The sequence below is a fragment of the Sminthopsis crassicaudata genome, chromosome 6, assembly GCF_048593235.1.
Source record: "Sminthopsis crassicaudata isolate SCR6 chromosome 6, ASM4859323v1, whole genome shotgun sequence".
Lineage (NCBI taxonomy): Eukaryota > Metazoa > Chordata > Mammalia > Dasyuromorphia > Dasyuridae > Sminthopsis > Sminthopsis crassicaudata.
Window position 1 is genome coordinate 223,191,344 of NC_133622.1, and position 18,925 is coordinate 223,210,268.

Below are 18,925 nucleotides of genomic sequence, written 5' to 3' on the forward strand. Positions count from 1 at the left end.
CCAGGAGACAAGCAGAGCTGCACTAACGGGGACTCTTTCTGGGATGGCTCTAGAGCGCATTTCTCTCCCCTGGGACTCAGCGTACGAGTCAGGGGCCCCAGAAGCCTAGGCCGGGTGTGGGGATGTGAGACTCCTGCCCGTTGCCAAGCGAAGCACCATCTTTTCTCCTCAAATCCCGAACAAGTCTAGAAACCGTCATGGTTTTTCCCTTTTCCACAGTGACTCTCCCTCTCTCCTGTCCCTAAGAAATCCTAGCTTCTTACAGCTCAGATCAGCCCTACTCGTCCCCCCACGTTGACTTATCTGGGTACATGTTGCTTCCTATGGACAGAAGGGGGCTTCTTGAGGGCAGGAGCTACTTCCTTCTTTTCTTCCCTTTGCATGCATGCACGATGGGGAGCAGTTACAGAGATGGAGAATTGTCTGCCTTAGGCCTTAGCTCAGGTAGTGTGGTTCTTTTCAAGGAAAGGAGGAGGATATGGGGCTCTCAACTGCTACAGAGGAAGGGGTTGGAATTCCTCTGCCTGTCCGTGACGTTGGATCTCCTACTGAGCCGTCCCATTCTGTCTCAGCTGTCCCACGTACCAACCGCGGAACCTTGGCAGTCGGGGATGGCCAATGGAAGCAGTCTCGAGGGAGATTTATGAGCGACTCTAATAATATTCCCGGGTATTTATGGGGGACTTTCTCAGAGAAGTTCAAAACAATTTATAGCCTTTACCACCTACCCTCCCAATAGTTTTGTGAGATGGAAAGTGGATGGTTGGGACAGCAAAGGGGGAAAAAATAACTGGCTTCTCTTGTCCCACAAAAAGCTTCCTGTCGGGTTGGGAGCGCCGTCCCTGTCCTTACAAGGTAGAGGACTTTGGGTCTCCCCCATCTCACATACTTTAACTGCCGGGGCTCGCAGTCCAGGCCAGGGAGGAGTAATCGGGCCGTCTGCCGGATATCGTCGCTGTCCACAGTCAGGCTGCGACGGTGTTCCGCGTAGGTGATGGCCACGCGCATCCATTCCATCAGTGGAGGGAGGAGCATGAAGGGTCTACAAAATGGCAAAAAGACAAGGTCAGCACGAGTGGACGCGAGTCAGTGACCAGCAAGAAGAGGACGTTCTCCAGTATTTTTTGGAAAATGGCTGGCGATTAATCTGTCTTACAGCTTCTTTAAAGTAATGTTCCCTTTTTGTCTTCTGTTCAGGAAGCCAAAAGGGGCAAGAGGCAAGAATCCAGTGAGAGGGGGAACCACCCTGAATCACCACGGCCCCAAGAATGCAGCTTCTGGGTCAGAACCACGCTGACGGCTCTGCTCGCACCCTGAGAAGGTCAGACAGCCGAAGGAACGTGACCAGGGCTCAAGGACGGTCAGGCAGCAGTCAGTTGACAAGTTGACTGAGTGCCCAGTTTCACAGCCCAGGCAGAATCACAATTGGGCCTCATGGGAATAGTGGAAAGAGCCTTGAATTAGTCAGGAATCAAGAGACCAGACCTCCCCCAAGACAACTCTTCACTTCAACAGGAATAAAGCAATTTCAAGCCTCAGTCTCCTCATCTGTAAGATAATGGGGTCCAAAGGATGATTCTGAAAACTGTTTCCAGCTGGAAGGCTACGCGTAAACATTTTTAAGGCACTTACTTTTATAAATCCCTTTATATATTATTCCATTTGATGCAGCCACACAGCGAGTATGTATGTAGATAGAAAACTGTAATAGAAATAGAAACTGAGGCAGAGAGAGATTAAGGAGCTTGAACAGCGGATGAGTTATCTGAAAGATAACTTGACCCTAAGCCTGGGGTCCTCTCCGTTGACTGCGGGCACAGGATGGGGGCTGGAGCTCCCCGGCTGTTTGTCACCGCACCTCCAGGACCAGCAGCCCCGGGGTGACAGGAGTCCCCAGCCCTTCTGGGATGGCAGACCATCCATCTCCAAGCTCGGCTCAGGTGCTCCCTGCGCACTTTGAATGTCTGATTCCAAATGGGCAAGACGACGTCACCCCCTGATCCTGCTAGCTCAATCAATGCAAAGAAATAAAAGAAATGGGGGGGTATCATTCCTAAGGGGCCTCTGAGGACCCAGTCTGTCAGCCTTGGGAAAAGAAATAGCCCCAAAGGGGGACCACATTGTGCCAAAAAAATAAAGCCCCCATGAGAAGCAAGCAAGAAGAAGGACACAGGCGAGCAGCTCCAAACACAAGAGGGATTTTTGGGGGAAACCCCGTCAGGAGAAAGGTTCCCTAACAGGATTCAGGAGCAGGATTTCCCACACAGGGCCAAGGAACCTCCCACTCCTTCAGAAGAAGCATCTAGCGTCTCTACGAGGCCTTTTCTGTTTTTTCCCTGCCCCAAGCAAGGCGGAGCGGCGGCCGACACAGGACGCGTCTCTGACAAAGCTCTGCACCCCGCAAGGGCCTCTGCTTCCTTCCCCTCCCCCAGCCCCCCCTTTGTTCCTGCCCGAGATCACCCACCATCTCACAGAGTCACAGAGGCGCTTCACGGCTGGTCAGAGCCGCTCCCGTTAATGAAGGAGGGTTGCCCAGGGTCCTTTCCAAGGCCTTTGTCTGGCTTCCCGAGGCAATGAGGACCCCCTCAGGAGACCATTTCACAGTCTAATAGATTTGGCCATTAGGGAAATCTCCCTGACAACCGGCCTCCTTGCTTCATGACTCACTGGACATAAGACTGCCCCAGATGGATGGAGCCCGTCTCCGGCTCGCCATCACCATAAGAAAGGCTGTCACCAGCAAGCTGCTGCTCTCCAAGCAGGTCTCTCTAATGACAAGCCGGGGGAGCCACTTCCCTCTTCCCTCCTCGTCCTGTGCATCCCATCTTCTCCCTCCCGGGGCTCCACGGAGGGGCTGCCCAGCGGGACCCGCCTTTCCTGCAGCGCTAGAGCCACGGGTTTCCATGAGGGACAACACTGGATCAGAAAAACTTGAGCTCAAGTTGCGAGCTCTCCACTTACTTTTCACATGATCTTAGACAAAGTTCTTGACTTTAATCATTTTGCTGAGGCAAATGGGGCTAAGTGCCTTGTGTAGCGTCCCACAGCCAGGAAGTGTTAAGTGTCTGAGACCGAGGATTTGAACTCGGGTCCTCCTGCATTCAGGGCTGGTGCTCTACCCACTGCACCACCCGGCTGCCCCAGTCCCTGACTTTTAAACACTAAACACATCTGCAAAAAAGGAATAGCCCATGTGTTGGTAGGTGGTTAAATCTTTCACTTGGGCTCAAACTTGTACTTCCTAAGTACAAAATGGGGAAGGCCTGACTCTTACTAATGAGATCTGGGAGTCTGAATGGACCACAAGCTCTGCGCGAGGGTGATAGGGCAGCCCAGAAAGCTGATGGGATTTAGACAGGAATAGCTCCCAGAAATTAGGACATAAGAACATCTCTGCTTGGCCAAGTACTTCTTTTGTGGCTACTTGGCAGAAAGGCAGCCTATAGTCCCAAAATGTGGGCGCTCAGATCCTGCCTTAGACCCTTGTCACTGTGTCGTCCTGGGAAGGTGATCTGTAAAATGGGTCACAAGGACGCAGGGCGAAATTTGTGAGCTTGTAACCTTAGAATGTCATAACCCGCAGGCTAGTCAGTGATGTTTCAGTGATAGCAGGAAGTGTGCGATCAACAACAGTATTAACTAAGATGACAGGAACAAATAACGATGAATGTTGGAGGGGCTGTGGGAAAACTGGGACACTGATGGATTGTTGGTGGAGTTGTGAAAGAATCCAGCCATTCTGGAGAGCAATCTGGAATTATGCCCAAAAAGTTATCAAAATGTGCATACCCTTTGACCCAGCAGTGCTACTACTGGGCCTATATCCCAAAGAAATACTAAAGAGCAGAAAGAGACATATATGTGCCAAAATGTTTGTGGCAGCTCTTTTTGTTGTAGCTAGAAACTGGAAGATGAATGGATGTCCATCAGTTGGAGAATGGTTGGGTAACTTATGGTATATGAAGGTTATGGAATATTATTGTTCTGTAAGAAATGACCAGCAGGTGGAATACAGAGAGGCCTGGAGAGACTTAAATCAACTGATGCTGAGTGAAATGAGCAGAACCAGAAGATCATTATACACTTCAATACTGTATGAAGATATATTCTGATGGAAGTGGATTATCTTCAACATAGAGAAGAGCTAATCCAATTCCAATTGATTAATGATGGACAGAACCAGCTACATCCAGAAAAGGAACACTGGGAAATGAATATAAACTGTTATTTTTACCTTCTGAATCCAATTCTTCCTGTGCAACAAGGAATTCGGTTCTACACACATATATTGTATCTAGAATATACTGTAATATATTTAACATATATAAGACTGCCTGCCATCTGGGGGAGGGGTTGGGGGAGGAAGGGAAAAAATCTGAATAGAAGTAAGTGCAAGGGATAATGTTGTAAAAAATTACCCATGCATATGTACTGTCAAAAATGTTATAATTATAAAATTAAAAAAAAAAAAAAACAGTATTAACATTATCCTAACAGCGGTAAGTAAATGACAGGAGGGCTGGCAGCTGTGAGCGGGTGTACAGGTGAGAGAAAAGGCCATGCTAGGGCTGCAGAAAGGATGAAGGAACAAATGCAGGAAGTCTCTTCCTGCTCAGCTCAGTTCCCCAAGCCAGCTGCCGAGAGCGGTGGTGTCTTATCTGTGAATCGGATGATATTTAGATTTCAAAGTCCGTTTGAACGTCACAAGCCTCCAGGTCAAAACAGGAAGCCAAGCTCAGAAACCCATCGCCAAACTGCGTCCGCTAGGTCCCTTTTAGCCACAACAAAGCTCCAGCGCCAGGGGGGTCGCTCCCTCCGGAAGCAGCCCCTTCCATCCGAGAGTTCCTCTAGTTGCTGGGTCTGTGTCCAAATCTGCCCCAGTCACACCACTCTCTGGCTGTGTGTGCAAGGAGCCCTTTTGGCAAATGATTTCTTTTTTTCATGTCTACATGTTTCTACAATTATCCTGCTGCACAAGAAAAATCAGATCAAAAAGGGAAAAAAAGAGAAACAAAATAAAATGCGAGCAAACAACAAAAAGAGGGAGAATGCCGAGTTGTGATCCAGCCTCAGTTCCCACAGTGCTCTGGGTGCAGATGCTCTCTCCATCACAAGACCGTTGGAACTGGCCTCAATCATCTCGTTGGAGAGCCACTTCCATCAGAATACATCCCCATACAGTATTGTTGTTGAAGTGTACAGTGATCTTCTGGTTCTGCTCATTTCACTCAGCATCAGTTGATTTAAGTCTCTCCAGGCCTCTCTGTATTCCTCCTGCTGGTCATTTCTTACAGAGCAATAATACTCCACAACATTCAGGTGCCACAACTCACTCTCCGGCGGCCGCGCAGCCACTCCGTTCCTTGCCACTGCCCAGACGATTTCCCTCCAAATATTTGCTGAGTGACTTGCCCTAAGCAAGCCCCTTACCCAAGGGTCTCAGCTGTAAAGTGAGGGGAGGGACGACCCGGCCACGCCCAGATCTAAATCTGGCACCTGTGACCTGAGAGGAATGTCCACTCAAACCCTCCCCAGCTGCACTTCCCCTCTGCACCCACTATCTGAGCCCAAAGGTGTAAAAACTCTACTATCAGTATCCCTATTCGCGTTTGACCCATTAGCTCTACTGGATAAGCATAACACTTATATTTGGGAATAGAAGAGTAAATAAAATAGAAAAATGGAAAAATAAGTTTAAAAAAAAAAAGAATCGACCAATTCGCAAAAGCGAGCTGTGTCCTCTGGACGACAGAGCCGCACGTCTAAGTCTCTCTGGGCTGGGATGCCTCCCTTCCTCCACCCCAACCCAAGCCACGCGGCAGGGCTCACGGCAGCTGTGTTCTGGGGAGCCTCGGCCGCCGCGAGGGAGCTGGGGGCTTGAGCGCCACACGCGCTGGGAGCACGCTTCTGTTCTTCTGAAGACGCTGCGTGGCCACATGCATTATTAATAACCACAGAGAGCCGTCTCAGAGATGTTTTCTGAAGGTCATCTTGTTTTCCTTCTGCCCTTGGGGTCCGTCTGTCATTCATCTGAATGCAATTATGACAATTCCACCCGCTTAAGCAAGCCCCTCCAACCCTCCTTTCTCGCAACGACCAGACGGGGACGAGCGGAGGTGGAACGGTCGGGCGGATGCCAGGCACGGCCTTCCTCTGGGTCTTCTGGCTGGTACAGTGGAGGCCCGAGGCCCGAGTTCGAATGCTGTTTCTGCTGCCTACCACGCGTAACTCCGCTGGCTTCCCGTCTCGCTGGCCGGTGGTGTTCTTGGGCCGGACCAGTCGTTCCCCACTGGCTGCTTCTCCGGGGCAGCAGTGCTGGAAAACATCTGCTAATTAAAAGGGGAAACGGTCTCCCCTCCACTTTCCTCTTGGCTGCCAATGAGCGAAGGCAGGGGAGTGAATCCGTGTTCTCAGTCCCTTGTGCTTTCTTCAGGCGGCCTCCATCCTGGAGTTCAGATGCTGGCAAGTCAGCAGGGGGAGGGGGCCAAGGCTGCGCTTCTGGAGCCGGCCTCCCCGCCGGAGCTCAGGGAGCAGTCAGACCACCGAGGAGGCAGCGCGCTACAATGGAAGGGGGGAGTCCAAGGTCCTGGGCTTGAGCCCTGCTCCTGAGACTTGCGCTCTCATCGCCCGGACTGGCCGGACCTTCCTCCTGGCCTCTGCCTCGTGAACTTCACCTTGAAGAAAGCTAGGGATTGAAGTGGCTTGTACCGCCTGTGCTCCCCCAGCTTCTCCACCTCACCTCTGTCTCCGGGCTTTCTTCCAGACTCCAATCTCCCCTTCTGCAAAAAGGCCCTTTCCCCCCAATCCTGGTGCTCGTGGGGCCGATGCCTTCTCTCGGAGATCGCTGCCCTTTGCGCTGTGCATATTTTGCACTCCCAGCAGCGTTTGCAGATTGTCTCAGCAGAATGTGAGCTCCTTGGGGCAGACTTTACCTGTATCTCTAGGTAGTGTAGCGCCGGGAGTCAGGAAGACCCCCAAATCAGCCTCAGATACTGCCTAGCTGTAGGACCCTGGGCAAGTCACTTCACTTCATGCGCCTCAGTCTCCTCATCTGTAAAATGAGCTAGAAAAGGAAATAGAAGGGGCAGCTAGGGGGCGCAGTGGATAGAGCACCAGCCCTGAATTCAGGAAGACCCGAGTTCAAATCTGATCTCAGACACTTAACACTTCCTGGCTGTGAGACCCTGGGCAAGTCACTTCACCCCAGCCTCAGGGGGGAAAAAAAAAAAAAGAAAAGGAAAGGAAATATCAAACTAGTCCATTATCTTTGCCAAGAAAACCCCCAAAGGGGTCACAAAGGGTCATTCGTGACTAAACAATAGCATTTTGTATTTATATATGGGGACAAGCAGCTCTTTAAGAACAGGGGAAATTTCCTTCTAAACATAACAAAACATCAAGCTAAAGAAGGTTGGAGGGTGCTGCTGGTGGCTCTCTGGCTAAGCCCTCACCACAGACTGACTGCTCCCCTGGATGTGGTCCGTGTGACGCCCAGCCAGGGCTCTGTGGGCGGAGTGACCCTTGGGCCACCAGCCACTTTTCAGCATTTCCACGGGCCGTTTTCTGCTTTTATGAAAGACGACAAGGAGACCTCTTCTTCCCGGGGAGATCTCTGCTTGGGCTTCTTTCCCTCGCGTCACGGCCAGATTTCAGAGCCAAGGGGCAGTCTGTGGACTCGTGTGGGCTAAGCTGGGACAAATGATGAGTGCTGGGGCCGGCAGCCTCGAATGGAATGGCCTCCACCCGCTGCCACTTAGCCTCCCCAACCGCCAAAGCAAGACATGACCCGAGTTTCTTTTCTTTTGCTGAGGCAGTTGGGGTTGAGTGACTCGCCCAGGGTCACAGAGCCAGGAAGTGTTAAGTGTCTGAGGGCAGATCTGAACTCGGGTCCTCCTGACTTCAGGGCCGGTCCCTCTCGTTTTCATAGAGGGAACGAAGGTACAGAGCGAGGGAGCAGAGTAAGAATCTCTGAGCTCCTCCGTGGTTCAGAATCAGAGTTCCAGAGGGAGACAGTGACTACCAAAGTCGACTCCAAATGGGAGAAGAATCCTCCCCTTGTAACATACCCAGCGAGTGGTTTTCCAGACGCTATTTGACAACTTCCAAAGAAGAAGCACCCATTGTCTCCAAAGGGAGCCCGTTCCATGTTTGGATAACTCTTAATTGCTGTTGTTTTTTAATTAACCTAAAACTTGAATCTGTCATGTTGCAACTTTGAGCCACTGATCCCGGTTTTGTCTTTGGAAGCCAAACAAAACAAGACTGCTCCATCTTTCAGCTCTCGTCCCTCCCGGATTCCCTTCTCAGGTTAAACACCCTCGGTTCTTTAGGGCAGATTTGATGCCCTTCATCACCCTGACCATCGTGTGGCTTATTAAGGTCCCTGGTGCAATATGGCGGCTGGGACCACGGGCTGACGGAGGGAGAGGATGGGACCGCTTCCTCCTCTGTCCTGCTCGAGCACCTTCTCAGAAGCGATCACACAGAATTAGTGAGCGAGCAGCCACATCTTGTGGTACCTGGCAGGGCTCACATCTCCCCGCCGTGTCGTCTGGAGAGCAAGAGCTCCTTTCTGTATTTTTTCCCCCCAACTTGAAGGGCCATTTGCAACACAGACGCAACCCCTTCTATGGGGAGTCTTGGAAAGGTCTTCCATAGGACCTGGTTTGTAAAAAGCCTTTTCTTTCCACGGTAAAGACCAGTGCAGTGGGGGAGGAAGAATGAAAACAAGCAAACTGGAGGCCCTGCATTTAAGAGCGCCTCGAAGCTTGGAAAAAATAAATAAACCCTGTATCACTCAGCACACTTATGATTTATTGTGATTCCAGTCTTAGAAGCAGTGTCTTAACAACGGGGAACAGGAAATGACTCCAATTTCCAGGCTCAAAGCAGGCCCTGTTCCTACATGGGGAATGGGCAGGGGGCCTCAACAAAACCAGTCCAAGTTGGCGGCCTGGATGCCCGCCTACAACCCACAGTTGTGAGAGAAGGCCAGCGAAAGTCGAGGGGTCTGGCCAACGCTTTGGGCTGGAAAGGCAGCTTTGGCACGGGGTGGCTCTGCCAACCGGGGACCCATGTCTGTCTAAGCACGTGGAGGATTAGTATCGGTGTGCACACGGACGGTCCCGCCAGGGTGCCGCGTCCTGGCCAGTCTGCACCAGGCCTTTGGGAGGCCAGATCGGAGCTACTTAATTGAACATTTGGCTATAAGCCCCAAGGGTTTCACGGTTAGGGCCTTGATCTTTCATCTGGGAAAGTTTAGAGAGGGTACCAATGACGGGTAATGGGCTTGTTTCCTAATCATCGATTTCATCACCATCGCAGAACCCCAAGAAGGGAAACTCGAGGGGATGGGCCGAAGGAAAACAAAACTTTATTTGGAAAGGTGTGGCCACGAAGAAGTTCCCCTTCAACCCCCAATTATCTTTGCCTCCGACACACCCTCAGATAAAATCAACCTAATCATTTGCCTTTTGAGAAGGCATTCAACTGGTCCATTCAAAATGGTCCAAAGGACTGCCCCCGCACCCCATCTCTTTTGCCAAACAATACCCACCCACCGCTCTTGGCTCATCATGTGGATGTGAACTGATCTTTTTCCGATGGTTTGGGACGGGGGCTCACAGATCTAGATCAGAGGCTCAGCCTCCCAGGAGAGGGGAATTACACAAATGATACACCCCTTCACTGACCAGGGATGGCCCCCATGCATAAAACTGTCCAGCATAATCCAGGTGGATTCCCTGGGGCCCCACCAAAATTCCCTTGTCCCCCCTCCCCTCTCTCAGTGGCTAAAAATGGGCCTAAAGTTTAGAACTCTGGTTTAGAACACAAGAAAAGCAGTGTTCTCCTCAAGTCAGATTTTCTTCCAACTCAACTGAAGCAATTATAGTCCAATTCACATCTTGGGTTAATTATTGGGAAAAATGTTGGGTAAACCAGAATGATTTCCTCCGACTCAGACCTCTTCAGACATCTTCAAGCTCCTATTTCCCACCCTGCAACTCCTGGTGCACAGCCACCCCTCCATCCAAACTGCTGGGCAAACGTAGCCGCTGCCCCTGAGGTGACTGTATGGGGTGATTTCTGGGTAAAGTATGTTTCAGGGCTCAGGAATGGCTTTGGGATCTCTGCAGAGGGAGCGTGCTTCCCCAAGTGTATTCTTGTTCACCCCCTGCTCCCCCCTCCCCATTTGGTATCCATTAGCACGAACTCTAAATAAAGATCTGGTCTCTAATGCCTCCAGATGGAGAGCTTATTTGCACTGGGATAGGTCTGGAATGACAACAAATTCTCAATAATCCATAAGTGGATTATCTGTGACAGCCCCCAGCTTTCTCCCACTTCCATGCCTCCCGCTCCCCCCAGGTCAGAGCTACATAGTAGTTGACAGTAGAAGAGGGGCCCCGATTTTATAAGCGGGCAGGATTCTGGAATGTAATTAGAAAGCCGCTTAGAAATTATTTTTGGATGAGCTCAAGGAGGAGAGTGGGCCGCTTTGCCTATGGGAAATTACAGAATTCCTTGAATGGCGTCAAACTTCCCCTGAAACGAAAGCTCCATCTTTTTAATAACAATTTTCCACTAGTGGCGGGTCACAGAATATGACTGAATGGTCTCTGAAACAGTGAAACTGCAAATTCCTGAGAGGGCGATGGAGAGGGGTGGGTTTCAGGAGAAATCGAGGAAGGCCCGTAGTGGTGAACTCATGGGAGGAGAAGACTCTCAAGCATGGGCAATGGGGGCTGGGGTCGGGGATGTTGGAGGGAACGTACCCATCAATGAGACCACTGGTCCATTTCAGCATTTGGATCAACCATGGCTCCCCCAATCTCTCTCCCCGGGACTTTTAGATGGAGCCATAGTTATTCTTTCCAGGGTTACAATGGGAAGAATATTGATCTTAGGATCATGGGATTTTTTTTTTGGGGGGGGGGGGGGAGCGAGTCTAGACCTATGATTTCATAGGTATCTCCTAGCATAGAAACTAGTTTCATAGTTACAGGATTTATAATCTTAGAAAATTTCTTCACAGGCAAAATGAAGAGCTTGGATTAGAAGTCCCGTGCTCCTATCCAAATCACGTCCTCTCTTGTGATCTCTAAAATCAGATCCTGCCCAGTTCCAGATTCTAGGATCCCCTAATATTTTCTTTTTTCATTTTTCCAAATTATCCCCTCCCTCCCTCCACACCCTCCCCCCCATGACAGGCAATCCCATACATTTTACATGTGTTACAATATAACCCAGATACCATATATGTGTGTAAATCCCATTTTCTTGTTGCACATTAATTATTAGATTCCGAAGGTATAAGTAACCTGGGTAGATAGACAGTAGTGCTAACAATTCACATTCACTTCCCAGTGTTCCTTCTCTGGGTGTAGTTGTTTCTGTCCATCATTGATCAACTGGAAGTGAGTCGATCCCCTAATATTTTCATGAACCGCACTAAGCATTGAGTTAGTACAAGCCATTGAGCTTAGGGTTGCAGATGGACCAAAAACCGGGTGAAGAATTGAATATCGGCAATGAGGAAATTAATTAGGAAAAGGTTTGCTTTCCATGACTGCAAGCCTCTCTCTGCCACCCAAAGTGATCTTTCTAATACTGCCATGCTTCCAGTGATAGTCTCTGGTTACAAAGCAAGGACATAAGGCTCAAAAGGTCACGATGTAGATGACCAATGGATAAATGTGCACTGGGGGGACGCGTGCTTCGAAGCATCTTGACCACAGCGACGTGCAAGTATGAGAAGACGCTGCGATAATTCTGTCACGGATACATCAACAATCAGCCATCCAGGGGGAGTGAGGAATGACATGTGGAGACGTGAACACAGAGGGAGACAATCCTGCCCTCAGAGAACTTCCACTCTTACTCTTTTCTTGTGCTTTGGGAAGGTTTTTATCAGTCCTAGAATCTAGAGCTGAAAGGAGGATGGCCACAGAGATTCATTTACAGATGAGGAACCTGTGGTCAGAAGGATGGGCTTTTCAATTAGGGCCAGAGGGTGAGGAAACATCAGAGGTGAAATGTGAAGAAAGAGTAAAGCCCGAGGAAGGGAGAAGTCCTGGGGATGGGGAGAGGCTCCATGAGGAAGGGGATTTGCAGTAGGTTACAGGAGTATTGGCAATACTGACTGGATTATGGTTCTAGAATTTAAAAGGCGGGGAGAGAGAGGGAGAGAGAAGGGACTGAGCCTGGATGGCACTGAGGGCAAAAGCAGGGTAGCCAGGAGACTTGAATTTAAATTACGACCTCAGAGGACTAATCCTGACATAGAGGCGGCGAACTCCAGGTGTGGAATGAGGCGTGCGATGTCAGACACAGCCGCTGCCCTGATTTATTCTGTTTCTGCATTTCTCTGCTCCAGAGCCAGGGTTATGGGGGGAGAGATTGCTACCCAGAAGGGAGTTACTTAGAAAAAGAGAAGAGAACTGATAAAACATCAAAAGACAAAGGAAAGTCCCTGGGAGAAGTGCCCGGGATGGGTACGGTTTGTGTCTGTGTCGGGGAGGGCAGTACCCACCCGGATGAGAGCGGGAATCTGCCAAGTCTAAGTCCTCGAGTCAGGAGGGTTTAAGAAGGGCTCCAGAGCCCAAAAAACCATTTACGAGAACCAGTCTCGGAGGGACTCGAGTCTTTGGTTACCAGGGTCTGCCCTCGTGTCTCGGCAGACAGTTCCCGTAAGGAAACCATTTCCAGCGTAGTCATCTTCCAGTCAAAAGGACAACTTTCATGGAGCACTTTTCCAATTGGAAAAACTTCCCTGGGAAAGCCCGACAGCCTGTGATTTCTCAGGGGCTCGTTGGTTTCGGTAAACTGGGATGAGAGCGCCCTGTCTAGACGCCGCCTAAAATGTGGGAAAGGCCGATGTGGTCCTACCGCCTCCGTGGGATGGGGAGGGGGCCCTGGGGACCCCCAAGCACCAGCACCCACAGTCAAGCCAGGCCTTTCCCAGTGGTGCTTGGGAAAGACTCCGAGGCATCTCGTGGGTGAGATAACACACGAATTCCAGTCAAGCCCATTGGGCAAGATGCCATCCGATCTCCTCCTTTCTCACACTGCTGGGAACGCTCCCAGCCAGCAGTGAGCCGGACCCCTTGCTTGGCTGGCAGGAGGGTGTCACCTCCGAGAGCAGGGGACCCAGTGGGGACGTCCTTGCCCGCGGGGTCTCTCCCCCGAGCTGCTCCCTGTCTTGCTGGGGCTGGCAGCAAACCTCATTGTGGGCAGGAACAAACCTCAGGCCCCATCCTGATGCATGAGCCCCAGACGGGCGGAGATCCTCCCTCCTTACTCAGAGTGGTCCCTCCCAGCTGTGGCTACCACCACCCCGACCTGCTTCCAAGGTGGGCTTAGGAGGCAGAAGAAGCTCAGCGCCCGGATGAAGTCATTAAAGCATAAACAATCAAGTGCTGATGGGGCACCAATCGCGCATCCTGCTAGCCAGGGTTCTGAGGGTGAGTATCATTGGTATAGAGAAGCCCAGCAGAACCGCCTCCCCACCTAGGAGGATGGACAAGGTTCTAATACCCACTGGCCAGGACCCCCAGAAACTGGGGAGCCGGCAGACGTAGGTACCCAAGGAGGGGCAGCAGAGATCAGAGCCAGTTATGGGACCGAATCTCACAGTCGGGCCACTTTGGCGTAACGAACGAGTCAAGGAAGCCCAAGGACACATTCCGCTTTTGGAGACTTCTTAGCTGTGTGATGTTGAGCGAGTCATTGAGTTTTTTTCTGTGTGTTCTTTAGGACTAAAAGGTCTTCTAAGGGTCTAATGATGACTCTTCCAGATCTAATTCTAGGATTCTGACACTAAAGGTCCAACATTCCCTGTCACAAAAACCTTTTCAATGTTGTTTAAAAAAATCACCACGAGATGGTTAGGGAAAGATGGATCCTTCCACTCCGAGAGGGATGCTATCAGTAGAACACGGCAGTCAGTCTTGTCATCATCATGGTGCTGACGGCCTGCAGGCTCAGAGCTGGAAGGGACCTTGGGGGTCACCAAGGCCAGAAGGGACAATGATCACTGTCACGTTTACTTGGTTGACTTAACCCTTTATGGTCTGTAGGAACTTCATGTCTCAGATCGGTGCTCTGAGTATGTCCATTTTATAGATGAGAATGTGGGTCAAGGAGATGCTCAAACTACCTCCCAGGGCCTGTCTCTGAGGCAAGGTCTCTCAGACCTTCTGGATTCCAAGTTCTCACGCTCTGTCCGCTCGAGGTGGGCTCTTCTCTACCCCAAGGCTCCCCCGGCACCAAGAAAAGTGTGAAAGCTTTTTACTGACTTTGGGCAACAGCGCTACCTTTTCCTAACGGCCCAGGCCTGTGAACTCTGGCCCCCCGACGGAGAAGAGGCTCACACAGACCGCTCCATTCATGCTCCATCACCTGCACTCACAGCCGCGTCTACACCGTGGATACCCAGGAGCATAAAAGAAAGAGCCATTCATGGCTAGGGGCTGCCTCAGCCTGGGGAGGGGGGGAGAGTTGACTTCCCTTCCCTCCAATCTCATCTCCAGACTCAGAGGTGAGTCCTGAGTTCCACCAAGTGTTTGCCTCCTAAAAACCCCTTTGAGGAGAAGGAATGGGGGCAAGGCCTATGTGGGTGGTTGTTCGGAAGGCATTCATCCTGAATCTTGACCATCCTTTAGACAAGGCACAGGAGAGCAAGCAAGAAGGCAGGCCCCAAACGGCTCAGGGATGTCCCACTGCTACCCCCAGGCCTGGTCTTTGAAGGAGCCTCCAGAGCCTCCTTCTTAGGGAAAAACCAAACTCCGACGATGATGAAAATTATAATATAATAATTGTCCGTTTCCCTTCCAGTTGGGATTTCCTGCTGCCGGAGGGTCCCTGAGAACGCGGCAGAGCTGGAGACAAAGAGCATTGTCGTGGCCACGTAACGAGCCCCCCGGGGCCCCACCGCTGCCAGCCCGCGCTCTCTCCCTGCCCGTCTTCAACAATGAGACAGGAAACTGGACGACCAGCAGCCTCCAGCCCCGCGCTCAGCAGCCGGACAGAGTCCTGTCCTTGCTCTGGGACTGTCAACATCTGGCACCAACTGCTTCCTCTGTCTCGCCCAAATCCCTTAATTCTTTCTTCCCAAGGAACTTGGCACCGAATGCCCTCTGAGCGGCCCTCACGGAGCCGCGGGCCTAGCAGACGACTGACCACCGCCGACCGACCGAGGAACCACACAAGCATTTATTAAACACCTACTAGGCGCCTGCCAGAGAACACCAGCTCCGATGGCCTCATCTCAGGTGGGACCAAACAGGATGATTGCCTCTTGTGGGTTTGTTCAGAACCCAACTCGATGATTTCACTGGTGGTTGGGAATTTCTTGTGAGGGAACGCCCGTTACCAGTGTAGACCGGCACCTGGTCTGTAACTCATAATCTCAGAGTCTGTCTGGTTCACTGAGAGTCCATCAGCATTTATTTATTTGTTCATCTATTTATTTATTTATTTGCTTTCCCCCTGAGGCACATGGAGTTAAGTGACTTGCCCAGGGTCACACAGCCAGGACGAGTTGAGTGTCTGAGCCAGATTTGGACACGGGTCCTCCGGACGCCACCCAGCTGCCCCAGTCTGGGCTCATCCAAGGTCACACAGCAGCACGTCTGAGAGGCGGAACTTGAATCCGGGTCTCCGTGACCAATTTGGAGGGGACCAACTCTCATCTGCTTATATTACACCACACATCTGACATGGTAGACAAGCTCAGGATTGGAGGCAGCAAGAACTGAGACTGAACCCTTCCTCGAGGCTTCCTTTGTAACTTTAGGCAAGTCAATGAACCTCTGACAGCCTCAGTTTCCTCATCTATCAAATGGGCAGAAGAATAGCAACTCCCAGGGCTGAAGAGAGGATCAGATGACATAAAATACACAAGGCACTTTGCAAACTTAATTCAGTACACGAATGCTAATGTCAGCTTGTTTAATATCTACACAGCAAAGAAACCCCAAATTACTGGAGTGCAGGCCCTTGGAAAGGAGTTCATGTACACGTGCACAGCTACGCACGCACACGCGTATCCAACCTGAAAAGCATCCTGGGATCCCGGCGGAGACTGCCGGCCTCTGGGACGTTAAACACACATCAAGTGCCGAAGTGCTCGGGGTCACACGATTTTCCATCCAGGAATCAAAAACCTCCCAAAGGTCTCTTCACTGTCGCCGTGGGGTCCGGGCAGCCTTAGGTGGGCGGCCCGCCACAGCGGCAGGATCGGGAGTCGGAAGATCTGAGTTCAGGTTCTCCTCTGACACTTCCCAGCGAAGTGGCCCTGGACGGTTAACTTCCCGCCAGGAGAGCCTTTCCCCATGCCAGTGTCCGAGTCTCCCCATGAGGTGGACGACTCCGGGAGAATCGTTCCTCCTGCTGGCTCTGCTTTGTTAATCGAAGGGCGGGGAGGGACAACTACGTGATAATTAATATTCTGTCTGGTTTAGAATCCAGCTTTTTGATCAAGACGAGAGGTTTCCAGAAATCACCGATTCCTCCAAGGGCAAACGAGGCTCATTAGGGGTTCAGAGACGGGCAAACAGGGCTCTTGCGGCTCCGGGCTCCTCCCTGCGGGCCCGGCAGCCGCCCCCCCTCCCCCCTCCTCCCTCGCCAGGCTAGCTTCCTGCTGTCAGGACCCAGGACCAGAAACAGCTCATTTCTGAGGCTCACGGGTTTGCCAGCCTGGGGAATACTCTGAACATCACAGTTAATTCACTCAAACGCCGGCCTGTCTCTCGTGCTCGAGTTTTTGAGTAAGCAGATGGAGATTTAATGCACAGAATGGGGAAAAAATCAAGAGGAAAAAAGCTTAACGTGGCAAATCTTCTTGAAATGGTATTTAAGGGAGACAAGAAGGCAGAACAAAGCCCCGGCTGCTATCATCTTCACTGTTTGATAAGGAGCCACTTCTGCAAGCTGAGCAAAAAAAAAAAAAGCTAGAAAAAGGGGGAAAAAGGAATGAATGATCGGGAGCCTTCCATATTAACATGCTTTCTTCCTTATGTCAAGGGCTGATCTGACAGGCCTCCTAATCCTTGCCTATGTATGGAGGCGCAATCAACTGGCGAGTTCTTTTCTGAGGAGGGGGGGAGGAAAGCCCCCTCCCCTAGGCTTGGGCCTGCCATCTTTCTCCGCCTCCTTGTTCAAAGTGCACATATTTTGCATTTACTCGCATACGAGCAGCCCTTCTGTGAGAGAACAGTGGAAGGGTAAGCTCTTTGAACACAGAGCCCAGCTGGCATATAAAGTGCTTGTGGGATAGCAGTGAATGTCCAGGCCCCTCCAAGGCAAGCTCCAGCTCCTTGCCGGACGCCAGGCGGGGAGAGCCCCGTCCCCCGCAGAAGGAGGCTCATGCCCTGAGCGGGCACTGAGAGTTGCCCTCCGCTGGTGTGGGATCACTAAGAATAGTCCTCCAGGGAGCCCTGAGCACGCCCGGCCTGAACTTGTCTGGGAAATGGGCCAGCGGGCGGAGGCTGGGGGAGCGGGCATGCGGGTGGGCGCAGCCGGAACCGTGGGCCGGCCCCTGCTCCAGCCCCAGAGGTAAGTCAGGAAATTCCCCACGAGCACCCCCTGCCCCCTCCTTCTCCGACAGAGGCCGGGGGATCAGGGGAGAAAATACGCGCACGGCAGAAGCCACAGCGCGGCTCCCGAGCGGAGCCAGCTCGACAAGCAGCAGCTTGGGCCGCGGGTGAACCGCTCCAGGCCGCCCGGAGCCACCTCCGGGGCCTGCAGGGAGGAGCTTCGCCAGACCAGAGCTGTAGAAGGAGCCCCAGGCCCACCTCTCAGGTCTCACCTCCGGGGCTCAGTTTCCTCATCTGCACAACGGACAAGGCTCGCGAGGTCCCTTCCGATCTCACACCTAAAACCCTATTAGCCCTACGGGAGTTTCCCACTACCAAGCCCGAGCCGGTCCCGGGGGACGGGAGAAATCACTCCCTGGGTACCAAGTGACCGCCAGGCTCTCGTGTTTTCCCCTTTTTTCTCCTTATCCAAAGTCGGGGCTCAGCTTAAGCTGGGTCCCCTACGCCCCACGGCGGGAGCTCCCCGGCCCGCCGAGGGGTTCTTGGCCGCCCCATCCCGGGGGAGCTCCCGGGCGCAGCCGCTGCAGAGGCTGGGGTTCTCCGCCTGAGCCCATGACCGAGGCTCGGAGTCACACCTGGTGAGGTGCCAGCTCCGGGGAGAGAGGAGGGGGAGGGGAAAACAGCAAGCGCTTCCAGGGCCCTGAGCCCGGCTCTGCGGGGTCTCCGTGCTCCTCGGGCCGCTCATGGCTGCCGTCTCCCCCTCCACGGCAAGGACTCTGCCGCCTCCCCGGGAGCCTGCAGACGGCGCAGCACCCGTTTTGTCTCAGAGTCTCCATGGCCCAACGTGGAAGGCGCTCAAGGGGGCCTGTGGAAGTTCCGCTGGCCCGTTAACTTTGCCGAATGCCTCCGCCCGCCCACCTCCTTTTTAAATGCACTGACGGAGAGCGGCTCCCTTCCTGGCTGGGTGAGCCCGCGCGTGTCTCTGACCCCCGGCTGCCTCGGGAAAGGGTCCCTGAGCAGGGGGAGAAGCGTCTTTGGACCTGGGATGGCGCGATCCCTCTGAGCGAGGGGATGGGTGACTGCAAGCGGGAGGGCGCTGCCACTGTGAGGGGGCCATCCAGCTCCTCCATTTTTCCTCCTCAGTATCCAAGGTCAGGAGGCTTTGGTTTAAGCGACTCTTCCGACTGAACCCCCGAGCGGCCTCCTGAGCCGCCGCCCCCCCCTGCCCCCCCTCCCGTCCGAGCCGCCTCCAGCCTTTTGTCCGACGTTCGCGGGGTCACTCAGAGGCCTGCTGGCCCGAGCCAGTGCAGTGCGGTAGTGAAGCTGGGCCGAGCTAGAGCCTGCAGGCCATGGAGCTCCAAGCCCCCAGGGAGGCCGGGCAAGGTTCA

At 52.4% G+C, this 18,925-nt stretch overlaps 1 protein-coding gene across 1 annotated transcript in view; it reads right to left on the reverse strand.

Moving 5' to 3' along the window:
- The window catches only part of ABTB2 (ankyrin repeat and BTB domain containing 2), a 175,800-nt gene that overhangs the window by 18,767 nt on the left and 138,108 nt on the right, over positions 1-18,925 (reverse strand). Inside the window, 1 exon segment of the mRNA XM_074276157.1 lies at positions 890-1,042. Within this exon segment, the coding sequence (XP_074132258.1) occupies positions 890-1,042 (153 nt within the window).